Source organism: Phaseolus vulgaris, chromosome 7 (genome assembly GCF_051622355.1).
Source record: "Phaseolus vulgaris cultivar YP4 chromosome 7, ASM5162235v1, whole genome shotgun sequence".
Taxonomy (NCBI): Eukaryota; Viridiplantae; Streptophyta; class Magnoliopsida; order Fabales; family Fabaceae; genus Phaseolus; species Phaseolus vulgaris.
The window spans coordinates 572,511-589,670 of NC_143504.1; the positions used below are offsets into that span (position 1 = coordinate 572,511).

The following is a 17,160-nucleotide window of genomic DNA, read 5'->3' on the forward strand; positions in this document are numbered from 1 at the left end:
AAAATTACACTTCTTAATACTAAACAACTATATCACATTTTAGAGTATTATGAAATAACACCAACTTTTCTTTATATTTTTTTAACATCTATATAACCTCCTTTATACTAATTTACTTTGTAATATTTTAAAAAAATTAAATGAGTTTATATAATATATGTTGTAGATCCACATCGACTAGATATTAGAGTCTTTCATTGTATATAATTGTGTACAAACTTCAACCTCATGAGTCAGTAAGTTGAGTTAGACTTAAAGTTCACTTTCTGATATTGTATAAGAGTTATTTCGAGTCTATTCTAACGAATATTTAAAAAAATAGCATAAGGAAATATATATAATCTTGCGAAACTTTGAATATAATTAACAAAATTAAATTTGGGTGAAAAAGATTATAATCAATTGAATTGTAGTTTAATAGGTAATTTCTCAAACAGAATCATATTAAGAGATTTTGAAAATGTATTTTTACTATTCATGCATTAAGAGGGACAACATGTTCTTTACATGCTCAATTTCTGGGTAGGTGAAGAGAAGTTTGTTCTGTTGAGATGAAATAGAAGTAAAGAGAATCAATTTTGTTTTTGGCTTACTTTTCCTATTTTTTGGTATTGCAGGCACGCACACGTCTTTTGTGCGTCTTAGATATACGTTTTAGTTAAAAAATTATTAATTTAATACAATTTAATAGAAAAAAAATATATTAATTTTTTAAAAATTTAAATTTATTATATAAATTGTTATTATAATTATAGAATAAAAAATAATTTTTTTATATTTTTCTATTAAAAAAATTAAAATATATTTATACATTTATTATCAATTTATATAATTTATAATTATATAATATATAGATTTATATGAAATTATACTTAACTTTTATGTTTATCTCCGTTGTGTTTATATTATCGTGTTTATATTTATATCGTATCAATATCTATACCATTATTTATACTATGTTTTTATACTTTATAAATAATAATTAAAAAAATAAGCAAATTAAGAAGAAAAAGAGAAAGCAATTTTGACTGAAGCGGGAAAGTAAACCGTCATTGAAATTTCCCCACTCTCATTAAAATTCAAATCCTAAAAGGGCAAGGTAAAGGGTTCAAGAAACACTTTTGAAATTGCTTTCAAATTTTAGCAAAACCCCTTTCAATCCCAAATTAGGGTTTTGGGTTTTGACAGAATGAAGCGTTCGCGCAGAGGCAATGCTGATGCCGATGCCGATGGCGTTGCCGAGGGAGGTGCCAAGGAGAAAGCGGCGAGCGAGCAGAACCCCGCCACTCGCAGAGTCATACGCTCCCAGTTCCTCAAACTCAAGACTCTCATCAACGGTACACAACATTACCACTCACTCTTCAATTTATTTACAACGCTAAATTCAATTTTTATCCCTAATTACCTAACCCTAAACACACCTACCAGAGAAACGAGATGATTTGATGAACACGGAATCCGACAACTTCGACACAATTTTGGACGAGTTCGACAAGTTACACGACCAAGGTAGGTAGCTGTACTTGTTCCTTTGCTATTGTTCTCGTTTTTGTTCACGTTGTTATAATCTTAACTTTGTAGTGATTGGTCTGGTTGGATGGAATTTTGCAGTTGAGAAGCCCAGAGAGCAGGTTGCAGATGCAGAGGCGCTGTTGGATCTGACGCGCACTCTGTTTGGATCTGTTAGGTCTTTGGCGAACGAGGGTGTCACCCCTTCTCAGTTCGTTTCCTCTTTGCTCATACGCCATGGCCAAGGCCAAGACTCAATCGATTGGCAGAAACTTGGCCTTGCGGTTTCCCCAATCTTCCTCTCCGTTCATGGCTCTTCTACCATGTCAGTTCCTCTCCTCTATTCCTTTCACAATTCTATAATACTTTGTTCTTATCTTGTTTTTTTTATAGGCTTGGGCCCATGGACAATGAGTTCAAAAAACGAAGAACCGGAGTGCGCAAACACCGTGATCCTCGCCCAACCGTAACTACTAGGCCTGAACAGGTCACTCCCCTTTTCATATTCCTAGGCCATTCCTACAAAACTTTGTTTCACAATGTCGTTACTACTTGTTTTAAGTTCACGGTGCATGAAAATAAAATTTTGCGCATGCATATTTACCTTGGTGACACTTTGTGGCTGTTGTGAAACAGATTGATTTATCTATGTATTTTATGTTTGTGAGTGCACTGGTGTTTATTCATTGTTGTTTGTTTCGAGCAGCTTGATGAGGCTGGTGCAGTGGAAAAAACTGATACTGACATAAACATGGCAACTATGTTTAACATCTTGAGGAAGAAAAAACGTGTCCGACTTGAAAATTTAATTATCAACAGAAAGTCTTTTGCTCAGACCGTGGAAAATTTGTTTTCTCTTTCATTCCTAGTGAAAGATGGTCGGGCTGAGATCAGTCTGGATGAAAATCGTTTGCACTATGTTTGTAAGATGTGTTTCCACCTCAATCGACTGAATACTTGTTTCGTTTTTCTTTTTTGTACCATGGGTACTTATGCTGTCTTCTTTTTCAGGTCCTAAAAATGCTCCAGCCGCTAACTTAGTATCATCAAAAGAAGTTTCTTACACTCATTTTGTATTCAGATATGATTACCAAGATTGGAAGGTATGGATGGTACCCGAATGTAAGGTTGGAATTCAAGGAGCAATTGGAAATTTAATTCTATGATTGACTTTTTATGGGGTTGCAATCATTCAGGGTTACAACATCATTGTTTAAAAAGGGAAAAAACTGATAATAATGTCATGAGTGGTTTTCAATCCTGACAGTTTCAATGTATGTTGTATAGCACTGGTGGTTAATTAAAAATATATGTACGTTGTTGATTTTATGAAGTGTTGAATTATATGCTGTAGGCAAATAATACTATAATTCACATGCCTTTTTCATTTAAAGGCCTGGACATTAAATTACAAGCCTCTGTATAACCCTGCCAACGTTGTTTACAGCTTATGAAAGATGCTGTGCCCGAAGGGGAAGACTTGATGCCGCATCGGGATCAGTGTTGTGCTGGTGCTGACCCTCAGGAAAGGAAGGGTGGGGATGATTCCCAACTTGCTTTGGCTTTAACACCTATCAGGAAGCTATCACGGAATCGAGGACTGGTTGTGCAGGAGGAAAGTGTTGTAGAAGAATCTCCTGAATGTGACGAAGAAAATGCTCCCAGAGCAGGGGCTATTCGTAGGTGTAAGCGTAAACTTCATTAGGAAATGGCATATTAGGTCTGAACAACTTCAAATTTACATGAATATGTTTTGTTCAGCATGCCAAGCTGACCTTTTTTGTTATATAGAGAGAATGTAAATACTTGTAGGTCCATGATGCCATGCATTTTGAAAGCTGGATGTATTGTAAGCTTCCTTTTCTGTCTATATTTCATCTGCAACTCTTCAGAAATTTTTTCTTTGCATACAAGTATATTATGTTGGTGAAAAGGGTAACATAATAGATCCAGCTGTTTGTGATTGGGTTTCAAATGATCTTGCTCCAGTCAATTTGGAAAACTACTAAAACATATTAATCAGGAAACGTTCATTCACGTTGGTAGAGTGAGGTGAAGGCAGAATTTAATCTCCAGTCTTTATATTTATTCAAAACGGATTTTACCATTATTCACAACGGATGTCATAACATTATTATTCATTTGAAAGAGTAGCTCCTCTATAAGGCACAGGTATCGCTTTCAAAGGAATGGCTTTCCTTAGCGTTATTCCCATCCCCTCAGTCATGTCCATCTCCTCTGGTTTGAGGCCATCTGGCAAAACCCAATCAAAGGAGTGCAAGAGGGAGCCTAATGCCAAGGTAAGCACACGAGAGGCCAGTGGCATGGCTGGGCACATTCTTCGACCCGAACCAAAGGGTATAAACTCAAAATGACGTCCTTTGTAATCCACCACAGTTTTTGGCTCCAGAAATCTTTCAGGCCAGAACAACAAGGGAGCATCCCACACTTTGCAGTCCCTCCCTATTGACCAAACATTCACTAAAATCTGTGACTCTTTGGGAATATTGTAGCCAAGGAAGTTAAAAGAGTCCATAGCCATATGAGGAACCATAAGAGGAAGAGGTGGGTGAAGTCTCAGTGTCTCCTTGATCACTGCTTGGAGGTAGGGAAGATTCTCTATGTCCTTTTCTTCCATCTTCCTATCGGACCCTATTTTGTTCCTTAACTCCATCTGCACTTTCTTCAGTGTTCTTGGGTTGTTCAGAAGCTCTGCCATCGCCCATTCGATTGTGCTTGTTGTCGTGTCTGTCCCTGCAGTGAACATTTCCTGCAACCGAGTACTTTCTCAGTAATACTGCTTCAATATATGACTAACTACTTAAAGATGGAACCAAAGAGTAGTTATATGAAGCAAAACCTAGTTGAGGGACTTACAAAAATAGTGACATTAATAGTTCTTGGAGAAAAGGTATAGTGCTGAGAGGAAGAATCCCCACGAAAGGACAACAACACATCCAGGTAATCTTTGATTTCCTTTGATCCAGAGTGACCATTTTCCATCCTTTCGTTGATGAAGGTCCCTGCAATGTCAAAGGCCTGGTTGACATGGAACTGTGTCTTCCTCCTTATACCCTGAGGGTCAAACCACTTTAGAATTGGCAAAAAATCTGCCATGTTGGGCTTCCCAGCATACTCCATAACCTTGAGTGCATGGTAATAAAATCTATCCCCTCTCTCCGTTTCAGACTCCAACAAATCCTTTGAGAATATGAGGTTCCCAATAAGGTTAAAATCCATCAAGAACAAGAACCTCCCAACATCAACAGCACGTGTACCAGATTCACCAGCTTCTTCTATCAGCTGCAACATGCGGTGTATACACTTTGCACGCACACCTCGCATGGCGTCTAAGCGACTTGTGACAAAGAACTCAGTGGTGCAGAGTCGCCGGAGCATGCGCCAGTGTGAGTTGTACTGAGAAGTTACGATGGATCCCTCACTGCCATTCTCCCCTCTCATGGCCTCATAAATCTTCCTCCCTGCAAGAACCACATCATGGTTCTTGAACATCTCACCAGCCACTTCGCTCGATGAGATAACCACTGTGCACATCGACCCTAGCCAAAGGGTCATGATTGGACCATGTTTCTGAGCCAGTTTTGCAAAGGACTCGTGTGGTGACCAGCCCAGTTGAAACATGTTCCCAACCACTGGCCAACATCTTGGTCCTGGTGGAAGCTTACCATGCTCTCTTCCTTCCATCACCTTCTTCCTCACCATCATCACTAACACCCACATGGCTAACACCACCAAACTCACAACCTCGTATTCCATCCCACTTTTATGTTCTTTGCTTTTCATCTGTGTTCCATTGTTACTCTTCACATGCTTTCTATATATTGCTTCATGCCACTAACATACACACCATTCCATGGCAAAAAAAAAAAACAATTTTTGCTTTGTCATTGTTTGGTGAGAATATCTCTTCCAGGGATTTAGTATCCACGTACCCATCAAGTTCCTCCCAGGTAATATCATTTCCATATGTTGTTTCTTAGTTAAAGTTTATCAACAAAATTCTAAACTATGAATACAAATTATTATTATTATTGTAAGTTGTAACTACCTCAAACTTCCGATTTTCACCCGACTGAGAACAATTTTTAAACTATAAATAAAGATTATAAAGTTTTATAATTACTAATAATTCAAGTGATTATAGCATTTGTCGAAATGCAGGTTGTCCTGATTGATGAGAGGACGTGGATGAAAAGTTGTGGAATTGGTTTTATCGTACAAACAAGTATAAATTAATCCCTGTTTGTGTTACTGTTCATTTGATGTTGTTTTTTTATTTAGAAAGAAGTGCGTAAGTAGTGATGAGGGTCGTATAAAAACGATGAATCAAACAATCGATGAGCTTGTTAATTGGCGGCGAGTACGGGAATCGCGGTTAAGGACCATATTATTTTTTAATATTTATATCAATTCTATCACTCAAATATTTTTTTTCCTCCTTTCATATCACACCCATCCATTTATATCATTTTCTTATTCAAAAACTTATCTTTAAACATCTCTAACAAAATTTAAAATATTGTAATATAATTCACTTAACATTTTTCTTATTCAAAAACTTATCTTTAAACATCTCTAACAAAATTTAAAATATTGTAATATAATTCACTTAACATTGTCAACTAGTATACTCATGTTATTTTATAAATTTTTTGTGTGTAGATTGTAATCTATGAAACTCAGACACTCTTTTTAAATGATGTGTCGGTGTTGGATACTCGTATCGGACACCAACACTTGTATGACATGTATCAGTGAAGTGTATTTGTTGGATTTCTAACAATTTTGGTACGGTTCTAACACAATTTTAAAAAGAAAAAATACATTAATTTTCTAAAAACTTAAATTTATTGTATAATTTTTTATTATAATTATAAAATAAGAAATAAATAATTTTGAACCAATCATGAAAAACATTTTTATGCTCCAAAAAATAATATAAAACATACTTGTGTACATAAATTTTTATTATCAATTTATATAATTCATAATTATATAATATATATTTAGAAATTATAGTATTTTCGTATTCGTATTCTTGTCGTATTAGTGTTAATGTCAATGTATGTGCTACATATTGGAACCCTAAAATAAACAAAATATCTGTTATATCTAAAATATATTTTTAAGCTAAATATATTGTAAAAACTATATTTTGAAATTTTCAGAATATAATTTCTAATATATGAAATACATACGAACTTTGATTGCTCCTCAATTAACCTAAACAAAACTCACATAATTGAAACAGAATTTTTAAAATATAAGAAATGCACTCTAGAGCAAAAGTTGGATTCCCCTTAATTCACGTAAAAAAAAAAAACTCACATAATTATAAATGTAATGTTAAATTAAAATTTTAAATTTTGTTTGCCAAGTGATGCTAAAATTAAAAAATAAAATAAAACTCTATTTCTTTAATTTATTATGTATTATGTAAAAACTTGGACAAAGTAATGTTAAACTCCAAAAATCTTGAAATTTAGCATGATAGAGGAGGAAGTAGTGCGACTTTTTTAATACTTCAATTCATTATGCATGTGAAGTATTTCATTTTTAATTGTAGAGTTTTATTTTTTATGTTTTATGTTGTTTTTAATGTATAAAAAATTAAAATGTTTTATCCTTTTGTTTTAAAGATAACTATTTTAAAATTTAGGTGGATAAAGTTATTTGAAATGTTTAAGATGAGATGAAATGGGTTGAATTAGTTATTATAAAGTGGGTCAAGCTAATGTATCAATCCCTATTATATAACTTAATTATTTTAAAAATAAATCATTATCAATAAATTAATTAACAACTATTTAAAATTAAAATCTAACAATTCGGTTATTTTTTTATTATATATTCAATATAATCACAAATGCATAATACAAATTTTAAGTATAATTTAATCTTAGGTTAAAGAGATACAAAAATAAAATAAAAAATACATGATATAATTTATTAAAAGATAAAACTATATAAGTCAGTATAAGGTGGAGGTCTCGATATTTTGATATTTATAATTGTTTATTTATTTACTAATTTGAATATTAAAAATATGAATTTCTATTTCTTTCTTCTCTTATTTTTTATCAATGCAAACAACAAACTATTTATTGATCTATGACGATTAAACTAATTTGTTACTTCAAAATTAATTAATTTTGATAATTTTTAATTTTATAACGTTAAAAGTGATTTGCACGTGGATCTAGTATCTGTCACAAACTAGGTTGGACTAAAAAAGAAATAATTAATACAAATCATTCCAACATTTGACAGACTATCCTGAATTATTGGCTCTAATCAAAGTAAAATATTTTTTGTACATCATCGATAAATAAATAAAAGTTTAAATATTATGTTTATTTTAAGAATTATTTAGACAATATTCTTTCATAATTTTTATATATAAAATAGTGATACAATATTCAAAAAAAAATTCTGACTATTCAGTTGACGGTCCATGTCAAGTTGCTTTATTTATTTAAAATAGTATAATTTGGTGGTAGTTTTTATATGGATTGAACATATAATAAATATTCTTTTTGATATTAGCAAATATTTTAAATTACAAATAAGGTTGAAACAAAAAAGAACTCATAAATATTCTTTTGTGCTTGCTAGCATAAATTTGGCTCTTTCTTTCATGTGATACTCTATACTTTTTCATAGCTTTCATGTGATACTCTATACTTTTTAATATATCAAAGTATACTTTATTTTATTAATGTTTTTCATTTCAAAGTCAATGACTCAAACAGAATTATGGATTATAAAACTGGAATGAAAATAACTTTCAAATTTTAAAATTCATGAGTTTATTTAGAAAAATATATTTTAGATTATATTTCCGATTACAAAATTCAAAAGTATTTATAAATTTAAGAACATCTTTCAAATTTTGTAATATAAAATATACTTTTTAAAAGGAAAAAAGAATTAATCTAAAATTTGTATATCTTTCAAATTATACAATCCGACCCATGTTTTCTAAAATTTGAGAATTTTTTTTTATAATTGTAATATATTCGTAGACCGGTGTACTCGTTTTAAATTTAAAAAACTTAAATAGAAAAATATACATTTTCAGGGACAAAATGGTCTTTTGCTTGAGCATTGGGTGCGAGAAAAAGTTATGAAGGTGCAGGCAGAAAGGCCCATAAATTTTGAATGTGCAAAAATTGGTTTCTCCAGCCCACTGTGACCCAAGCTATCATCCAACTCCCAACCACCAATCCAACTACCAATTTGTTTTTCCTTCCTACCACTTCCTCATAATTATTTTTAAGAAAAAAAAATGAGAAATATATATATATTTTTAAATTAATTATTCAATAAATAATATTAACTTATATATAAATTAAATTTCAAAGATATTTCCTCTCCATATACTTTTAAAAAAGACTAAAAAATTAACTTTTGAATAAATTAAAAATGAATCTGTAACACATTTTCCAAATTTAAAATTTTATTTTTGAAAACATTCACAACCCACCACAACCAAATTATAACCCCAAATATTATTATTCTTTTGATATTATTTAATTACAAATATACTCTTTATTATATATGCTTACATCTAAATTTATCACATAAAAAATTATATAAAAAAGACATCTTTTCTCTTTATTTTTGTTGGTGAAAGTGGTTTGGAAGCAGTGATGAGAGCATAGTAATTAATAACATTGATGCATATTTGTGTTTGATAGGAAACGGTTTTGGTGTTCATTGTGGTGGCTGTGATGTCAGACAACTACTTGCAGGAGTCGTTCACGGTGGAAAGCAGCGACGGAGTGAAGCTGCGTACGAGGGTGTTCAAGCCACGAACAGAAGAAAATGGCGATTTGGGGATCGTTTTGGTGCACCCATATTCCGTTTTGGGTGGTTGCCAGGGTCTCCTGAGAGGAATCGCTTCTGGGTTGGCTCTCCATGGTTACACCTCTGCCACCTTTGACATGAGGGGTGTTGGCAAATCCACTGGCAGACCTTCTCTCACTGGCTTCGCTGAAGTTAAGGATGTCGTTGCTGTCTCCAACTGGCTCTCCAACACTTTCTCTCTTCCTAGGATTTTGTTGGTTGGTTCTTCCGCAGGTACTGTTTCCCATCTCTCAGATCAGATCTCTCAAATTCGTTTCAATTTTCTCATGCCAATCTATTTCACACGATCCACTCTCTGGAGGAACACATCTTGCACCTACCACTAATTTTAGTGTGGGAGAAAGTTGTTTCTTCTACCACAGATTCTCTTCTTTTTTAATAATCTTTCAACTTTTCTCTGCTTCAAGGGAAAAGACTCATAAGGGTGTTTGTTGCTTTAAGCAATTAACTGGAAGTACTTTCCTTTGTATCTCAAGCTCTCACTTAGTGAAATGTACTTTTTGAAATGTTATAATATCTAGTCAATAGATGAAATCTCCAACACCCCAGACTATAAGTTCAACAAATAATTACTATGATACATTCAAAATGGTTCAGATATCATATTGAAAATGTCCTAATCTCTAGTCTGATATTAGCAGCATAATTTTTTCTTCTATATCTTAATGTATCAATTGCGTGATTCGTACCTCTTTTACGAGTAAGGCTTGCCGGTGTGGTATTTTCTTGTACTAGGAGTTGGGTTAGCTCGTAGCTGTATGGATTGGATTTTGGTTATTGAAAGTGTTTGCTGTTTGTGATTAGGGTTCACATGATCTCAAAAGTTCAGTGGTAGCTTTATCTACTGAGGTTCTAACCCTGTTGTAGAGCAGTATGTTTTTTACTCCTGGTTCAGATACAGACTCATTTGCAGAAGCTGCTTTCCATTTTTGTGTTGAAATGATACTTAACTGAATAGGATGCGTGCTTGAGGTTACATGAGTTGCTAAGTTAGACTTGTGGTGGTAATCGACATGCTTCTTGTCTGTGAGAGTTTCCCCTATTCATTCACAAACTGAATGCATTAGGGGATGAAGTAATTGGCACCATCTGGCATGGTTGCATCAATGAAGTCTGAACGAATTGCCATATATTTAAGTTGTTTCTTTTGTTGCAGGTGCACCTATAGCAGGGTCTGCTGTTGATCAGATTGAAAAAGTCATTGGCTATGTAAGCATAGGTTACCCATTTGGAATGACTGCCTCAATCCTTTTTGGACGACACCACAAAGCCATCCTACAGTCAGCGAAGCCAAAACTCTTCATTATGGGAACGCAAGACGGATTCACAAGCGTAAAGCAGCTGAGAAATAAGCTTAATTCTGCAGCAGGACGTGTTGAAACACATCTGATCGATGGTGTAGGCCACTTCCAAATGGAAGGGCCTGGTTATGAAGCTGAGATGGTGGATCTCATCATTAAGTTTATCGCATCACTGTAAAGACATATAAGTGATTGCTGACTGTGAATTGCATCTGTATTGGGACTAATTTATGTACATAATCTGACTTGTTAAAAATCTGCATATTAAACTCTTCATGTGTGTCCCCTATTCCGCCTTCTAAATCAAAGGAATCAGATAATGTGTAAGCATAAAAACCATGCATTCATAATTTGTAATTTACATGTTACAGCTACATATCACTAAAAAAAAATCTGGTGCAGAGTGCTTAACATAATAGGTAAGAAAAGAAATCCACGATAATAGACATGGTATGCTATGATAGCCATGTTGCCAACTTCCTATAGATGCTAAGATGGAACACTGGTCTGTCTTGGTAGTTTATGGGGTGTAGCCATCTGAACCATCGAGTACTCTAACACCACCTGGATTATGCTGTTGTTTCTTCCAGTGTTTTTTCTGATTCAAAGACTGCCCTCGTGAAAAGGGAGGTTCTCCATCTGGCTTAAGGCAAGAGAGTTGAAGGAACATAAAGTATGAAAGACTATTGTAATCACTAATCTAAAATGGAATAAGTTAGTCAATAATACATGCCGTGTTTCATCAAGAAAGTTATTTGCTAGCCAGAAAACAAAGAAAGAGCCCTTATTCAAGGCCTTGTAAGTTCTATTTCATCATCATATACTTAACCACTGAAGTGGCAAAAAAGTTCATAAAGAAAACCCCACTCCCCAACCCGTTTTGCTGGTCTACTAGCAATATTCAAAAATTAGGATACAACAGAATGTGGTGAAAGCTTTAATTATACAGGGACAAATTTCTAGTTACTTAGTTATTACCACTTTCTCCCTCAGACACATCTCCGAGCCTGGCAATTGCATTAACAAGAGCCTGTTCATGTTCCTACATTTCAAAAGGAGAGCTATGATCATTGTAGAAATTAAAGATAGATAAAAAATAAAGCTGGAACTAAGAAAATGGTTGATACTCACTTTTAGCATTTTCTTTGCTTTCTCCATTTCAATGGGATCAGGAGGATTGGCAGTAAAAACCTTTTCAACCTGTTTTGGTTCCATTCCGATAGTTAATATTAAGGACCCAAATATTTGCATCATACAGAGTAGCCAAATCTAACTAACAAAATTGGAAATTTCTATTGCATATGCTTATACCTCCTTGATAACCTTATCTGTATGGAGTATCTGAATATCATCTGTAGGCTTCTTCTTGCTCCCATTTTGTGATGAAATCGAATCTTTCTTCGGCTGAACCTTTGTCATTCCCCTACCTCTTCCAGCACCAGTAACTCCACCACCACCAGTAACTCCACCACGAGACACCGACTTCTTCAATCCTCTACGCGGACCAGGTTGGCCACCTTTACGAGATATTTCAGGATCCTCACCCTCCCAACGAATGTCTTCTGGAGATATCTGCCATATTGAATAATTACAAGACAGTAACTATGATTTCATCACTGATTGAGTTGATAGTTAGCATCACAGACACAAACTCCTAATACTAACTGATAAAAATTAATGAATAGATAAGCAGAGACAGGAAAATTCTTTACTACAATAGAAAATCTAATACATTTTTTGCACACAAAATTAACAAAAAAAGTAATAAGTAATAAGTAATCGATGTAATCAATAAATCAAGAGAGCAAGCTTATTTATATTTCTTTGTGACAAATTGTGACAGACTAAAAGCATTTTCTTTTGCAAATGAAAATAGAAGAATTCCATTTTCTTTGGTGTACACTGGTGGCAACGGGACCAACCTAAGTCTTCATGCATCTATTCCAATCCCCGCGACCGGGTGGTGACCCTCATGAAAATAGAAGGGTTCGTTATATTACAAAAAATCTCAATAAAACTGTAATCAAAGAAGTATCAATATTGTCAAATTAGCATGTCTCAGGAACCTAAGGCAAAAGATGCATCACAATGTTATCAGTTACAACATCAAGTTTAGGATCCCAATAAACAAGTGAACCAAAATTTGAGCATGTAACAATGTATCTTTGGAGCGAGGTGTGGCCTGATTTTTGTTTTTTAAAACAATCATCTCACACAAACTGGAAGTTCCATTTGTTTGCATCAATGAAAAACACTTAGAAAGGAAATCACCAATCAAATGCTGGTCCACGATAACCAAGGACAGTGACTAATGTCATTCCCTTCAACCGGAAAACACACTAGATTTTAGTTTTGGGTATGGAAATGTTTATTTCATCAAATTCACGAGATACATCCTACCCCAAAGGAATGAGATTATGAGACACATGGTTAGCATGGGAAATGTAAGATATGTGAAAACTATAAGTTCACTTCTCAGGAGATAAATATTGCTTACAAAGAAAAGAAAAAGACAAGCAAAAGATAGGTCTACTTTTGGTGTCAGTCTAGCTGAGATGTCAAGTTGCATAGTAATGCCTAACATGAAAGCTTTTATAAGAAAAAAAAACTAGGTCTAAATGAATGGTATGCTATTATAATGAACATGAATTCATATTAATATTGCAAGAATTTTACCTCTTTTAGATCCACCCACTCCCATGTTTCATTTGCTGAATTCATATCATAGACCAAAGCATGCCGTCCCTACAAAATATTTAAATAGAAATATCAGAAGATGTCTGTCTTCCTCAGTTTTTATAGTATACTACAAACGCACCTCAGCAGAATTATAATCAGTTATAACAGCTTCATAGAAGTGGTTGTCTTCCGGCCACCTTGTCCAAACCTTCCTTCCAATACAAGGATCATAAGAAGCTCCTTCAGCAGGTCCTTTTGCTGCAAAAGCACCAGAAGACCCCCCCTGATTAGTGACCTGGCTTCGGCTTGTAAGTCCTGATGAAGGGAACTGTATGGACTTCAGTGAGATGCACGAATCAATGTTTTTTAATTTTATTTGAGCAAGGGAAACAATGACCATAGAGGAAGTGTAACTCGGTATTTTGTTTTCTTGATATCCCAAAACCAAAAGGCTTACTGTTTTTTGCATTTTGGTCTGTGTTCCTGATGGAGGTCCATGCTTTATTGTGGATGGTGATGGTTGCATAGGTCGACGAACTGTGGGAGATGGTGCACCCAAGGATAATGAAGCCACAGATTTAGACATCTTTTGTTTCTTACGAGATGCCGAAACGGTTGGGCTGGTATTGTGATTGTGAACTTGTTCAGCAGTATATACAGTTCCAGATTGGAGCCCATTTCCCTTTCTCCACTCCCTAACAGCACAACTGGTTACACCCCACATTGAAATGCAGAGCAAACCACAGTTTGCTCGATGGTATACAGAAACTTCTCAGTAGAATATGACAAAATATAATATGACCTTATCCTGTGAATGATCTCATCAGCATTGACTCTTGATAGAAGTTCTCTGTGTTCTTCATCTGATACTCTTAGCTCCTTTCTAAGCTCTGTAATTAAACTTTCTTTTTCCTGAAGTACACAGGAACAACAAAATCATTGTCAGTACTATCCAAAAAACACCATTGTAGAAAGACAGACCAATGAATTGAGACAAAAGTACCCAAGTGACTGCGTCGGATTGCGCTTTAAAAGCCCGCAGGACAGAGGTGTATGCTTCTTGCTCAATGTTATGGATTTGTGCTTCCATGTCATTGTGTATCCTAGGAAATGAACCAGAGCCCATGATTGCTGATCTTCCATTTCCAGTTACAGCAACATGATCTGGATAATGAAATCTATTTTTCCGTTGATGGGAAGGAGGAAGATCATCATCTGTTCCTGTTTCATATTATGAAAATTAATAAGCAAAATGTTCCTTCATGTCATTATTCATTACACAATTGAAATGTTCACTCGTATCATTCTCATATCTGAAAAAATTTATAGATCATATCATTATCACCATGTCTGAATTCAACAGCACAACATTGTACTTGTACGTGTTTTTAAAAAATATTATTGTCCCGTCTCCTTCTCAGTTGAAATAACTTTCTACAACATTTGGATAATACGAAAATTACTACATATGTGTTCGATTGAAGGATTTAAGATATACATAAATGACACAACATGTAAAAAAGTGAAGAGTGGAGATCACAATCAGTGCATAAGATGAAAACTAAGATTAGCATGAAGGTGGATAATTCCTACATTTCAACTTAACAATTCAAACTCAAAGGATGAACTTTAATCCTAACTCAACCTCGTAAAACCAGTATATAAGATAAAGTTTACACGTATAAAGAATAAAATATCTTAATCTCTAGTCAAAGTTATTAACAGATATCAAAATTCTAATTCCCAAACTAAGCTCCAAACTCATTCTAGCCACTATCTATCCTACACCTTCTCCGATATAGCAAGCTGCAGTTATTCTGAATATTGAGTCAGATGAAAATAAAAAATTGCATATAAAGTTGCACCTTAAAAAACACAATGCTACAATACAACGTAAACAAAAACCCAGTAGATAAAGGTAGGATAGGGTTTGGTGACCACCTAGAAAAGACACAATCAGCACACTCCACCTAAAAAAACCCTAAAAAAAACAAAATTTTGAAATCACCCACCACTGCTATCGGAGAGATCAAATTCCATACCGAACCTCAAGCGTCAAAACCATAAAACCAACCAATCAACTTGTTCAAGCACGCGAGTTCCTCACTGTTGTTAACGATTGAAAAACAAACAATTTTGAAAAAAACGCAGTTTAATTCGAACCCAGAAGCAGAAGATAATTTTGAATTCGAAACACAGAGACCAATCTACGCGATCAATCTCTTCCTTTTCACCTTTGATGTTTATGATTTTTTTTTTAATATTTGGGTAAATTTTTATTCGGGAACAATAGAAGTATTTCTGGCTTCACCAATGTTCTTCTCCTAATTAACACTAATGTTAATTGTAATGATAATTAGTTAATACTAATGCTAATTGTATCAATGTAACATTCAAAATAATTATTATAATATAAGATCATGAACATTGTTATAGTGACAACAATAGCTGTAAATTATGATCATGATGATGGTTACTGATATTTGAAGATGATAATAAAAGTCATTAGCGAATAACAACGATAATTATTACGATAATTAAATAAACATGGTTCTTTTTTTTTTTTACGAAAAAAGTAAATTAAATTCTTATATTTATGATAATAGAGTAATATTTTTATTATTCCAAACTCTTATGTGCCTAGATTCCTAAAATTATGATTGTTTTTTCACAAAATTATGGCATTTTTTTAAACAATTAAAAAACATAAATATAATTTTTTTTAAGAAAGAGTCGTAATAATTTACTCTTTTATTGATAATTATACGCAAATGAAGTAACCTAACGATTTTGTTTTTAAATATTTTTAGTGAATATTAATTAGGATGGATGAATTGAATTAACTTTAACACAGTTTTGGGATTCAATTGGATAATTAACCTGCTTACTAAATAAATAATTGAAGTTGAGTTAAAATTTAATTCGTTAAGTAAATGAGCTTAATTTGAATTATTGATAGTTATGGTTGAATCAATTGGATTTATCGTCATGGAGTGATTTCAATGCTTCTCTAGAAACAATTGACGTGTGATGTGACATTCATCAACAATATAATTAAAATATTTAAAATTATATCAGAGATTACAAATTAAAATACAAATAACTAAAATTACATATCTATGACATTAAAATAATACAATCGGTATATTTAAATTTGAAGAGTAATTATTTCACAATATGAAAACCTAAAATCCTTCCTACGAGGTTTTGACACGTTTCTTAAATGGTGTGTGTTTGTGTCGAATACATGTATCGGATATCGATACTCGTATAACACTCGTATGATATGTATCGGTGAAGTGTCAAATTCAAAATATATTTGTTGAATTTATGACAATTCTAACACATTATTTTAAAAAAATATATTAATTTTTTAAAAATTTAAATTTATTGTATAAACTTTTATTGTGATATAAAAATACTTAACACATCTTCTTGAATTAGTCATGAGAAAATCTATCTGTTAAAAAAAACTAAAATATACTTGTGCAAATTAGTTTTTACGATTAATTTATATAATTCATAATTATATAATATATAGATTCGTATGTCCGTGTTTTATATTTTAGAAATTATACATATCTCTGTGTCCGTATCGTATCAGTATCAATTTATGTGATTCAACTTATATTAATTTTTATGATCAATTTATATAATTCATAATTATATAATATATAGATTCGTATATCCATATTTTTGTGTTTTATATTTTAAAAATTATACGTATCTTTCTGTCCGTATCATATCAGTGACCGTATAATTTATGCGGTTCAACTTATAA

General features: G+C 33.2%; 4 protein-coding genes across 4 annotated transcripts; 2 read left to right on the plus strand and 2 right to left on the minus strand.

Moving 5' to 3' along the window:
* The first annotated feature begins 1,001 nt into the window (after nt 1-1,001).
* Nucleotides 1,002-3,404, plus strand: LOC137828337 (non-structural maintenance of chromosomes element 4 homolog A). Its single transcript, XM_068634857.1, has 7 exons — nt 1,002-1,337; nt 1,429-1,509; nt 1,612-1,834; nt 1,903-1,996; nt 2,216-2,432; nt 2,521-2,612; nt 2,957-3,404. The coding sequence occupies exons 1-7, from the start codon at nt 1,190-1,192 to the stop codon at nt 3,212-3,214; spliced, it is 1,113 nt and encodes a 370-aa protein (XP_068490958.1). The 5' UTR covers nt 1,002-1,189; the 3' UTR covers nt 3,215-3,404.
* Nucleotides 3,405-3,562: 158 nt separating this feature from the next.
* Nucleotides 3,563-5,495, minus strand: LOC137828336 (cytochrome P450 76A1). Its single transcript, XM_068634856.2, has 2 exons — nt 4,387-5,495; nt 3,563-4,279 (listed from the first exon to the last, which is right to left on the minus strand). The coding sequence occupies exons 1-2, from the start codon at nt 5,311-5,313 to the stop codon at nt 3,644-3,646; spliced, it is 1,563 nt and encodes a 520-aa protein (XP_068490957.1). The 5' UTR covers nt 5,314-5,495; the 3' UTR covers nt 3,563-3,643.
* Nucleotides 5,496-9,111: 3,616 nt separating this feature from the next.
* Nucleotides 9,112-10,974, plus strand: LOC137827805 (alpha/beta-Hydrolases superfamily protein). Its single transcript, XM_068634133.2, has 2 exons — nt 9,112-9,612; nt 10,556-10,974. The coding sequence occupies exons 1-2, from the start codon at nt 9,264-9,266 to the stop codon at nt 10,876-10,878; spliced, it is 672 nt and encodes a 223-aa protein (XP_068490234.2). The 5' UTR covers nt 9,112-9,263; the 3' UTR covers nt 10,879-10,974.
* Nucleotides 10,975-11,024: 50 nt separating this feature from the next.
* LOC137827803 (protein EMSY-LIKE 3) lies at nt 11,025-15,694 on the minus strand. The gene is given in 11 exon segments (XM_068634130.2): nt 11,025-11,225; nt 11,227-11,339; nt 11,679-11,742; nt 11,832-11,900; nt 12,012-12,272; nt 13,377-13,445; nt 13,519-13,707; nt 13,837-14,074; nt 14,182-14,291; nt 14,383-14,600; nt 15,392-15,694. Coding segments are annotated over 11 exon segments (1,395 nt in total). The 5' UTR covers nt 15,420-15,694; the 3' UTR covers nt 11,025-11,189.
* Between the last annotated feature and the right edge of the window lie 1,466 nt (nt 15,695-17,160).